Source organism: Macrobrachium nipponense, chromosome 35, assembly GCF_015104395.2.
Source record: "Macrobrachium nipponense isolate FS-2020 chromosome 35, ASM1510439v2, whole genome shotgun sequence".
Taxonomy (NCBI): Eukaryota; Metazoa; Arthropoda; class Malacostraca; order Decapoda; family Palaemonidae; genus Macrobrachium; species Macrobrachium nipponense.
This window is the reverse complement of record NC_061096.1, coordinates 24,056,030-24,068,529: the sequence shown is the minus strand read 5'-3', so window position 1 is coordinate 24,068,529 and position 12,500 is coordinate 24,056,030. Positions and strand designations below refer to the sequence as shown.

Below are 12,500 nucleotides of genomic sequence, written 5' to 3'. Positions count from 1 at the left end.
GTGTGTGTGTGTGTGTGTTAGAGTGTGTGTGTGTGTGTTTGTGTGTGTGTTGTGTGGAGGAGGGACAAGGAATTGGTCGCATGGACACAGGCCCGCTCACCCTGTTAAACCCCAATATATTAACTACCTTCTTTTGACCTTAAAATATTCCATTTTAAGGGTAGCTGGCTAAAATTACTGTTACTAGGATCCATCATAAAATGATCAAATTTTCAACATCACATCATAGTCAACTATGAAGATAACTTTTCGTGCCTTTGACGAAATACACATTGCTAAACAGCTCATATTGCAAAATCTTAACGCATGGGAGATTTTCTTTTAAATAAAAGTTTTATACGAAAACATAAACACGTAAATGAGCGATTAAATATGAATAGAAAGCAAAACTAATTCAATTATGATTCTGTCGGCAGCATTCAAAGCAGGCTAAATGACATCCAATGTATATCCAAAGGTAACAAGCAATTGCGATACAGACATACTTTTATAATTATCATATTATGCAAACACTTTAAATACAAGCCTAAAAGTCCATTAACATTCAATCAAACTTCAATAAAATAAAATAGAAACTATTATGAAAGACAACAGAAAGTGGTGATTAGAGATAACAGAAATTGAATGTGAACAACCAATAAGTAAAGGTTAAACGACAAACAAACAAACAAACAAACAAACAAACACACATGTATGTGTATATATATATATATATAGCTGAAAAGTCGCGCAGAAAACCAATACTTTGAAGAAACAGTTTCAATGTTACGTAATACTTATGCGTTTTTATACTAACATTGCCACAATAGAGCATATTATTTTAAACTAAGCTTACGATTGAAAAGTATAATGAGATTTGAAGAATGACGGATGACGAATGCACTAATTTCGTGTTCGACTGAAATTGCAAAAGAGGAAAGTATGTCACGGTCTGGTAATGGAAAAAAAGAATGAGTCACGGTCATCAGATGAATCTCTCATTCTATTGTCACAAACGGGAAGATTTTCCGAGTTTTGTTCCCCGCCCCAATATCCTAACTAAAAATAGCGAGGGGGAAAAAAGTTCCTGACGTCACAGGAAGACAGAATAGAGCAACGGAAGATGTGACTCCATTATAATGTTGTCGTCGCTACGAGAGGAATATAGGTTAATCTATCTCAACTGATATGACAGTAGGGTTGCTTAATTGGGAGGCTATCCTGCTGTCCTCGGGACATTGTATTCAAATTATTCACACACAGGACCCATGGAAAGGATAAAATCTCTGCTATTTGAAGCAAGATTTGTTCTAGGAATAGACGGATGATGGCGAATTTCCTCAAGAGAATATAAATACCAACTTCCTTATCCAAACACTATACCTTTTTCTTATCCTCCTCTGTCTCGCAAAGATACTTCTTTTTTAGAGTTTGCAACTTTTCTCGTGGCTTCTTGGTCAGCCTTCGCATTACGTATGCAGTGCTCGTAGCACATTTAAGGGGGAACTATAAAAATAAAGCTCGTATAAACTCCTGAACATGACAAAGGAATTCATGAATTCCACCCAGAGGGAGTATATACTAAAACAAACAAACAAACAAACACGCACACACACAGACATACACACACACACACACACACACACACACACACACACATATATATATATGATATATATATATATAATATATATGTGTGTGCATTGTGTGTGTGTGTGTGTGTGTGTGTGTGTGTGTATAATTTCTTGTCTGATAAAAACATTCAAACTCACAACTTTTACCATTTTCGTCGCGACAAACGTTAATAAATATGCTATCTTCTTCTTAGGAACGATCTATTAGAAAAGTGTGTGTGTGTGTGTGTGTGTGTTAAAATGTAACAGAATAAAGGCCACAGGGACGTATGCTAAAAGCATTCCCATAACTGCAGGGCTAACTCATAAATCACATCATAAAAGTTGCACACTTCAAAGTGAATTTTGGTTCGCTGATCGAGAACTGAAATAACTTCTACGCACTCTGATGGTCGCGGATCTATAAGGAAATTTTCTGTCCCTATGATATAATAACCTCAACGAATCACAAACATATGATTTCAATTAATTTCAATTAGGAAAATCTGCAGACTCGCCTTTACAGAAAAGGTCGCTAAATTCGCAATTTAACAGAAATTCTGAGATACCGATATCTATAAAAATCTGCGAGGATTCGATAGTCAGCAAATTTACACAAAAAACGCGAGATATTCTTGGATGACTGTGCATACGAAATTCTCAGTCATTTCCAGCGCATGAAATTAGGAAACTCCAAACCTCGGGGAAGTCTGTGTTAGCTCGAAATCTATCCGTCTTCTCTCCTGTCAACGGCTATGAAGAGCTAGACGTCGCATCTCGTCTTTATTATTTAGGAGCGTTTCGCTGAGATGCCCTGAAAGAGATGGCGGCCGCCGCAGCCGCCGCCTCCGCCAACCGCAGTCCCGGGATAAAACAAGGACTGCGAAGGGACGTTAAGTCACAAGTGTGGAAGATTGCAGATGGCGTCGTATAAGTGAGCCCTGAATTTAAATCTCCTGATTTTCTTCTCCCTGCTCATGGCGGGCGATAAAAATCTGCTTCGAAATAAAATGATGGCGCTGGGAAATGCTCTCCCCCTCGAAAAAAAAGAGGGAAGAAAGAAAGGCAAACCTTTCTCGAGACAAAACAAGTGACGGTACGAAGGTGGGCGCGGAAGCCTCCCAACTCGTAAATCTTTTAGTGGGCGAATGAGCTTATGAATATAAGTGCCCTTAAGAAATGCGTTTTTGTGGGAGCTGGACATACTTCGGAGAGGATCAAGGAGGCTAGAAGCCACGAAAGCTAATTAAGTGGAGGAAATGTTACGATCTCCGATGGATACACCAAAGGGAGGAAGTGGCCGTTAAACCTTGAAGCGCAGGAGGAAGACTTGGAACTTTTACGCAGCCCTCGAGATGATTTCATACGATAATGTCCGGGAATTATGAGCGATATAGTCTGCCCAACTTACGCTACAGGAGTGCATAATCTTGTCCTCCCGAATGAACTACTCAATAAACTTCACCTCTTAATAAAAATGGACCGCTTCAGGGACGGGATTTTCGCAGAAGCGTTCAATCTTCATCCCTAATATACTGAATGTGGCTTCTAAAAGGTGCATCCTAAAAGAGTTGCAGACTTTATTAAGCAAGAATACAAACCCACACACATCTGTATATACGGGTGCAGATATAATATATATATAATATATAATATATATATATATATATATATATATATATATATATATATAGTATGATATATATATATATATATGTATATATATATATATATATATATATATATATATATATACATAAAATTTCTTATGAATAAATCTATTAGATTATCTATCAGGAAAAGACTAAAGCAGGACTAAGTAACTATACAAATGCAAGTGCAAGACTATACTCATGATCAAAGGAATAAACCCTACGGTAACATTCAACCACTTTTCATTTACTCGCTGAACTTCAATTGCAATGGAAATTACAAGATGTGGCGGTTGATATTATTATTATTATTATTATTATTATTATTATTATTATTAATTATTATTATTATTATTATTATTATTATTATTATTATTATTATCTTAAAGATTTCTATGCATCTCTCAGGGTATTTTTTTTTATAAAAACAAATATGGGTCCTATTAATAATGAATATGGCACAGTCACGGAGACGTAGAATCAACTACTATACAGACTGCCAGTCATCAAACGTAAATAGCATTTCCAGGAAATATTGTCCAGCAATAGCAAACCTTTTGGAGGCGTTCGTATGGCCAATGCCAAATCGAGTTTGCTAGGCGATGTGTGACATTTCTTTTTCTCTCTTCTTCGTTTCTAGTTTCAAGGCTTTCCTACTTCTTTCTGTGCCGTTTAACTCAATCGCCAGCCAAAACGACGAACGCGTTGTATTTCAAATATCTTTTGCAACTTTAAATCCACAGAAACGTTTCCAACATTTTATCAGTTAATTCAATCAGATGTTGACTTTTCAAGTGGCTGATCACTTAATGATAGAATTTCACTCCACAGACAACGAAAAGGTCAAACAGCAACTAAAATCTGGAAACCTTTCACTCCATATGTATGAAAGTATGTGTGAAAACAGACATACGACCAGATAGGCGTGAATAGTTATTTATACAGGCTTACAATCAAGATATGCATATAAGCATTAACTTAGAAAAATGAACCTAATACAAACACACGGATATATATATATATATATATATATATATATATATATATATATATATATATATATATATATATATATATATATATATATATATATATATATATATATATATATATATATATATATATATATATATTATATATATATATATATATATATATATATATATATATATATATATATATATATATATATATATATATATATATATATATATATATATATATATATATATATATATATACTATACACATACGTGATAAACAATTTCGTATCTCGAAATTATATATTTCATAAAAGAAAATAGCATCTTCAATTCATCATACTACCATAATTCTAAAGCGACATTCAATAGGATACACGATCATTGAGTGATATATCTATTAAACGTTTACTGGCATATAAGTATTTCAATGGAAATCGGCAAAATTTGCACAAGGAGAAAAAAAATGATATAATTAAATTTCCATTCCTCATAAAAAAAAGTCAAACGGTAATAACTTCATTTATATTTGCCAAAAAAGAAAGGAGGTCAGAGGGTAGTAAATGACTCTTTAAAAAGTGGCAACAAGGACAAATATTTCGCATTTGGAAACTCAACTTTAAAAAGCTTCGTCGGTATCGAATATAAACTATAGAGTGCCATTTGCAAAAACTGAACAGAAACATCAAAAGATTCAAAAATCAACGTAAAGAATTCGACAGGAGTGGAAGAAATATTTATATATATATATAAAAAAAAGGGAGTTAAAGTAGTGCGCGCGTCCTCTCTCAATCTTACGCGCGCACACGCACGCACACACTCACACACAGCCTCAAGAAAAGTCATTCCCGTAAAGAATGCCAAATAGCACGCGACTAAAATGAAAAGGGGAAAAAATCTGGATGGAAAAGAACGTCATCGCTCACAACATTCCTGAACGGGTAAAAAGCCAAAGGGAGGAAGAAGGAGGAGGAGGAGGAGGAGGAGGAGGAGGAGGAGGGAGGGGGATTACATCAGAGGGTTTGGGAGGCAGCGATGTCCGCTGACAAAGACGAAGATGAAGAAGGTGGTTTCTGCTGGAGGGACAAGTGACGTCCGCGATAAACAGCGTCATTAGATGTCCTGTCACGCAAAGGCCCTCCCTTACCCAATAAAAAAAAAAAAAAAAACTATGGGAGATTATGGACTCTACGTTTCACGGGCCCCCCCCCCCCCCCCCCCCTCACCCTTCAAACCGGATCCAGTTCCTTTCGTCGTTATACAAATTTTCTACGAATCGATCTACATTTTTATTCCTTAACTTTTTTTTTTAAATACAAAATCTCATTATAATCCCTGGCCGATGCTTATATTCGTTTGCCTCTATTATAATCTATGACAACACGCTTCATGTTTTTTTATTCATGGTTAAAAAATTACATGAATTGAACATATACCTAGTATTTGGTAGTAAAATTTGTATAAATCAATAAATAAACACACACACACACACATATATATGTATATATATATATATATATATATATATATATATAGTACAATAGCTATATATATATAATATATATATATATATATATAATATATATATATATATAGTGTATATATACAATAGCTATATATATATATATATCATATATATATATAGTATATATATATATATATATATACACACATATATAAATATATATACATATATATATATATATATATATACATATATGTATATATATATAAATATACATATATATATATATATATATATATATATATATATATATATATATATATATATATATATATATATATATATATATATATATAATATATATATATATATATATATTGTAAATCCATAATTACTTTAAATAGTTGTTCGTGAGTTTTTATGTCATGTTAATTAAGTACGAAAAAGTTCTCTTTGAAACATTCTTTTATCCCCGCCAAGGTTTTGTTTTGTGTTCATTTGTATAATGTTTATTACCATATTTTTTTTTGCCTTTCATGTTTGTGGAGGCGAACTACCCGTCTTCAGTGCTTCGCTTGTCGAACTGCCCATTACGTGGTTATGCTTTCCGCTCTCTCTCTCCCTTTACCTGGAGTGCGTTTTTGGGTTGGGCAGCGGGGCAGAGAGAGTATCGGCTCCCCAACAGAGGAGGTCTTGCAGCCTTTTTTTTCACGGCTTAATTATCGGAAGATATTTGTTCCTGATCTTGCAGCTACCATTGAATTTGAGAGGCTCCTGCTAATGAATTTTAGCCTCACTTATAAGCATTGCTGTTGCTTTTGTGCTGCTGCTTGCCACTGGCTGCTGGCTGTTGCCGTATGTTTGACCTCTGGAGGGTCGTCAGGAGGCCTTTCTAGTGGCGAAGAACGGTAAGCGGACCGTATATGTTCTTCCCCCGTCTGCTTACATAATATACAATTTACGTTTGCCCTGGTGATCCCCTCGGTGCAAGAAACACCCCTAGTGATCCGGAGTAGGACAATCGCTGTTGATGCGTTATAATCTTTGATTACGAATTCGGTGTGGTCTTTGAGGATTCTTCGGCTATTTCTTCATTACCTCTTTCAGTGTATATTATCGTAATTTAGGACATATTATTATAAAGGTGTATTCCGATTAATAATTATTGTAAAATTGATTAGGTTTAAGGTTTACTTCACTCTGCAACTCCAACTATCGTATGCTAGGGAAAGTGGTGTTTTTTTCTGCCTCCTACACCTTCTTTCTATTCGACTGAGGTATAAAAGTTAGGTAGGCGCGTGATGGTTCGAGTGTTATTATTGTAAAGTAGCGTATGTGTTTTTCCAGTTCCTAAGAAAAGCTTTTCGAGGACTACTTTTTGTAATTTTAAGACTATTTTTGTTAATTAAATTTATTGCTAAGTTTGATTCAGTGTTTTTTTTGTATCCTCTTTGAGAGTTATTTTGCTTTGTGGATTTGTGTCGCTGCTGGTTCTTGCCTGGTATTTTGGCACTGAGTCAGTCTGGAAAAAAGAACCTGGATGAATATAATCAATCTTAAGTTCATAACATAATTTGGCGACCTTGCCAGGATCCAGTTTAGCGGCATAATTTCAACTGTAAACGGCTCTCGGAGGGTGGTCAAGCCACTGAAAAAACGTATTTAGATGATTATTTCTATTTATTAATTCAGATGCATTATTTTGAGAGTGAAGAAGCTGAGGTAGCGAAACTTTCTGGCTAGTCCTAACTGGGGAAGAGGATCTGTTTGAACTAAAAAGGGATCAAATGTGGTTTGATTGCAGAGTTCTTGGATTTAAGTTTGGCCACTGAGGTTAAGAAGGGACCGTTGTTATTTGAGGTCTTGAAGGCCGCGAGGATATATAGAGAGAGACTTGATAGGAAGGATGTTCTGGAAAGTAGTAGGCTGGATGAGAGTAAGCCTGAGGAGATAGAGGAACTGGAAGGTGGAGGTAAAGAAAATCCTATTGATAGTGGTGATGACCATTTGGAAATTTTGAGAGAAAAAACCAAGATGAAGGAACTGGAGTTTAAAGCTCTCCAACTTAGAGCCGATGAAAGGGCAAAAGAAAGAGAGCATGAAATTGAGGTGCTTAAATTACAGATTAAGTTGAATCAGGGAAAGAATGGTAGTTATAATAATTCAAGTGTTGATGAAACAAGGTTTAATATGTTCGCTGCGTTAAAACTGGTACAACACTTTTCCGAGGAGGAGGTTAATGAGTTTTTTTTTTGTGTCATTTGAGAAAATTGCTAAGAAGCTTGCTTGGCCAAAGGATATGTGGACAACATTAGTTCAGTCGTGTTTGGTGGGCAAAGCTCAAAGGGTTTATAATAATCTTAATGACGATCTCTCCGCGGATTACGACACCGTTAAAAGTATTGTGCTGAAAGCTTATGATTTGGTGCCTGAAGCATACAGGCAGAAGTTTCGTAATCTGCGGAAGGATCTTGACGTCACCTATGTGAGTTTGCTAGAAAGAAAGTTCAGTTTCTCGATGACTGGCTGAAATCAAAAAAGAAGTAGACAATTTGTTAAACTGAAAGAGCTCCTTCTGGCAGAGGAATTTAAGAGGAACGTGATATGTCGTCGACATTGCCGAATTCATTTGGAGGAGTTGAAGCTCGACTCCATCAGGAAATAGCAGTTTGCTTCCGACGAGTATGCACTTACCCATCGGGAGGAACCCCTTAGGAAAAGGATTAATCAGGATAGGTTCTCCCCCCATGAATATAATACACGTAGTAATAATCGTCAGTCTTCTAGAGGAACATTAAGGTCAAATAATGACGAGTCAGAAAAAGTATCTAATCAAGTACAGAAGCGTAAGCGGCTCGCGTAGTTTCGTAAACAGTCGTAGATCGTTAATGGTGGTGGTAGTAGTGGTAGAAATTTTGGTACTAGTAGTAGTAGTAGTGTGAAGTGTTATTGGTGCCACAAGAAGCGGGGCGTTAGGCTAATTGTTACGGTTGGAAAAACTTTCAGGAGAGGAGGTCTAATCCAGTAAACATTGTTGTAGCTGAAAAAACAGAAAACTTAAAGCAAAGTAGGAACAGGAAAAGTGACTAAAATTTAAGAGGTATATTTCTGACGGATTTGTGTTTGTTGGTAACAATGAAAAAACAAAGGTTTGTTTAAAGGTATTACGGGACTCTGGAGCAGCACAGTCTCTCATATTAAAAACTGCTGTTCCGAAGGATTTTGTATTTTCCAACGATGAATTTGTGGTGTTGGTGGTTTCCCGAACTCTATTACGTCTTGTCCTTTAGAGAAGTTTAATATTACACCAACAAGTATTTTAAAGGGACTGCTAAACTGGCTGTGGTAGACAGTTTGCCAGTTCCCGGTATTCACCTCCTTTTAGGGAATGATTTGGCTGAAGGTGAAGGTGCAATTGAGAATATATGCTCCAATTTTGACTCTCCTGAATGTGACTTGTGAAGGCGATATATTGAAACTAATTTTTATAAGCCTGTCTCTGTAGTAACCCGATCTAGAGCTCGGGAGATGGATCTCGAGGATGTTGACTTAGATTTATATCAAAGTAGACAGACGACTGTACATGAGGACTGGTAGTAGTAATAATAAAATCATTAATTGGGATGACGTAAACTGGGGACGCTAAAAGGGCGTTTCAAAAATAGCACAAGAGTTAAAGGAGTTTCTAATTTAGAACTCGGCAATCCGAGGATCCGAGGATTGACGAAAAACCAGTATTCGTCAAAGAGAGAGGTTTGCTCTACAGGTTGAGCAGGTCGGCTAATGCACCTGCCACCAGGTAGAGTCGTGCAGACAATTGTGTCCCAGGAAAGGTACCGGGAATAATTGATGTATTTAGCACATGAAAATGATTTGTCGGGACATTTTGGTGTTAGGAAAACCTTTCAGAAGGTTGCTGAACATTTCTTTTGGACCTGGGATGCGTCAGGACATTAAGAGACACGTATTATCCTGTGATGTGTGCCAGTTGGTGGGGGGAAGCCTAACCAGAAAATACCCAAGGCTCCCTTAATTCCTATACCCTCCGTGGGCGAACCCTTTCGGGAAGTGATAATTGGACGTAGTGGGTCCCCTGCCGACGGAGCGCGGTGGGAATGAATATATATTGTCTATTGTTGATAGAATGTCTCGCTTCCCTGAGGCAATCCCATTGAGGAGTATACGGTCCGAAAAGGTGGTTGAAGTGTTGGTTGGTTTCTTTACCAGATTTGGTTTTCCTAAGGTAATTCAGAGTGACTGTGGCACTAATTTCACGAGTAGGTATTTGAAAAGAAAATGAACGAGTTTGGTATTAAACACGTGAAGTCTGCACCGTATCACCCGGAAAGCCAAGGCCAGGTGGAAAGGTTCCACCAAACCTTGAAGTCTGTGTAAAAAAAATTTTGTTTAGAGACTGGGAATGATTGGATAAGGAATTACCTTACGCATTGTTTGCAATACGATCGATCCCCAATGAGTCAGTGGGTCTCTCTCCTTTCCAGCTTATTTTTGGTCACTGTGTTCGAGGGCCCATTAGATGTAGTGAGAGGAACATGGGAAGGAGAGACTCCCGAAATTAATGTATGGATTATTTTCAGATTTGCAGGAGAAATTGCTTAGAGCACGGTCTTTTGCTCAGGAACATTTGGCGAAAGCCCAGGCCTCGATGAAATGAAGTATGACGTTAAAACACGAGATAGGACTATTTAATGTAGGTGACAAGGTGTTGGTTTTACTTCCTATGCCCCCCTGGTAATCCCCTGAAAGCGGAATTCTCAGGTCCGTGGAAGGTTCTGAAGAAAATTAACAACGTAAATTACCTGATTGAAACTCCTGATAGGAGAAGAAAAACCAAAACCCGTTATTTGCCATGTTAATATGATAAAATCTTTTTATTGACAGGTCTGTAGAAGAGTCTGTAGTACCTATTTCTGTAGTTAGTGTAGAAAATGAACAGTTTATAGGCGATAAATTTGCTGTTAGCCCAAGTGGTTTGGAAAATAATTCTGATGTTTGAATATCTGAATACTAAATTTCAGCACTTAGATGCAGAAAAAGCTGCACCTCTAATTAAGTTTAATTAACGAATATAAAGATCTCTTTCAGGATGCACCTGGTAGGACCCATATTTTACAAAACACGACGTTGACGTTGGGGAGGGGAGGCCTCAGCCTATTAAGCAATGTCCATATAGACTGAACCCCTCAAGAGAGAAATAGTCAGGAAGGAAGTCAAAATACATGCTAGACCATAACCTCATTAAACCGAGCTGCAGTCCTTGGAGCTCCCCTGTATTTTTGGTTAAGAAGGAAGGGGATGGTCAGCCTAGGATGTGTTTTGACTACCGCAAGGTCAACTCTGTAACAAAAAACGGACTCGTTCCCTTTGCCTAGGGTGGAAGACTGTATAGATAGAGTGGGATCTGCCGTTATATAGTAAATTTGACCTGTTAAAAGGATATTGGCAGGTCGGTCTTGCACCCGGGCAAGGAAAATATCGGCCTTTGTGACGGGTTGACGGCGGCCTCTATGAATGTGAGGTGATGCCTTTTGGCATGAAAAATGCCGCCGATACTTTCCAGAGGCTGATGAACTTCATTACCTGAACTGGAACGGAGGGTTGTGGTATATTATTGACGACCTTGTGATTTACAGTGACGATTGGGAAACTCATCTTAAGAGGATAAGAGCGCTATTCGAGGTGCTGAGGAGGTCTGTGGTGATAAATTTAAAGAAGAGTGATTTTGCTCAAGCGAAGGTGTTTATTTAGGACATGAAATTGGCTTGGGTAAGATCGCTCCTAAGAGAGCGAATGTTGAGGCAGTTACAGCCTTCCCAGCTCCTCGAAACAAGAGAGGTATTCGTAGATTTTTGGCTAGTTGGTTATTATAGAAAGTTTATTAAGAATTTTTCTGATCTTGCTAATCCCTTAACAAATTTGTTAAAGAAAGATGTAAAATTTATGGTTGAATAACTGTGGAATAACGAGTGGTCAGGATGCATTTGAAAAATTGAAAGGTACTTTAATAACCTATCCTTTGTTACGTTCTCCCGATTTTTCCTTGCCTTTTTGTTTGGCTACAGATGCCAGTGACACAGGTTTAGGTGCTGTCTTGCTGCAGGAGGGTGAAAATGGCACCTCGCATCCAGTCGCCTACTTTTCCAAGAAGTTGTTACCGGCAGAGAGACGTTACTCAACAATTGAGAAAGAGGCTTTATGCTTAGTGAAAGCCATCATACATTTTGAAGTGTATTTATCTTCCTCAGTATGTCCAATAAAGGTCTTTACAGATCATAATCCCTTAATTTTATTAATAAATTTAAAGATAAAAATCAACGTATTTTGCGCTGGAGTCTTTTACTCCAAGAATATAACCTTTCTATTTGTCACGTGGCTGGAAAAGACAATGTAGTCCCTGATGTTCTTTCTAGGACATTCGGTAATGAAAAGGATGTTGTGGCTATCCAAGAGTAGTTGTGTAAGGGTAAAGGACTCTGCATCAATCCCATTTGAGCAATTTTTTTTTTTTTTTTTTTTTTTTTTGGTTTTTTTTTTTTTTTTTTTTTTTTTTTTTTTTGTTTTTTTTTTTTTTTTTTTTTTTTTTTTTTTTTTTTTTTTTTTCGTCAGGTGTTGGGAACAATTTCTTAGTATAAGTTTGAGGTTCACATTATTTATATATAAGCTTGAGAGTTGTTTATATTAGTAATGTTTAAGGATAGTGGTTTTGGGTTTATGAAATATTTGTTTTTGATATCTGCATTTACTTTTGTATGACTGAAATGAAAATTTTACTAGATATATTTTTTCCTAT

The 12,500-nt window shown here is 36.6% G+C and overlaps 1 protein-coding gene across 1 annotated transcript in view; it reads left to right on the top strand.

The window, feature by feature from the left end:
- The window catches only part of LOC135208299 (ABC transporter F family member 4-like), an 89,029-nt gene that overhangs the window by 70,721 nt on the left and 5,808 nt on the right, over positions 1-12,500 (top strand). The window contains exons 2-5 of the mRNA XM_064240402.1: positions 7,494-7,838; positions 9,195-9,282; positions 10,592-10,700; positions 11,146-11,223. Of these exons, the coding sequence (XP_064096472.1) occupies positions 7,494-7,838; positions 9,195-9,282; positions 10,592-10,700; positions 11,146-11,223 (620 nt within the window). The remainder of the gene's footprint in view (positions 1-7,493; positions 7,839-9,194; positions 9,283-10,591; positions 10,701-11,145; positions 11,224-12,500) is intronic.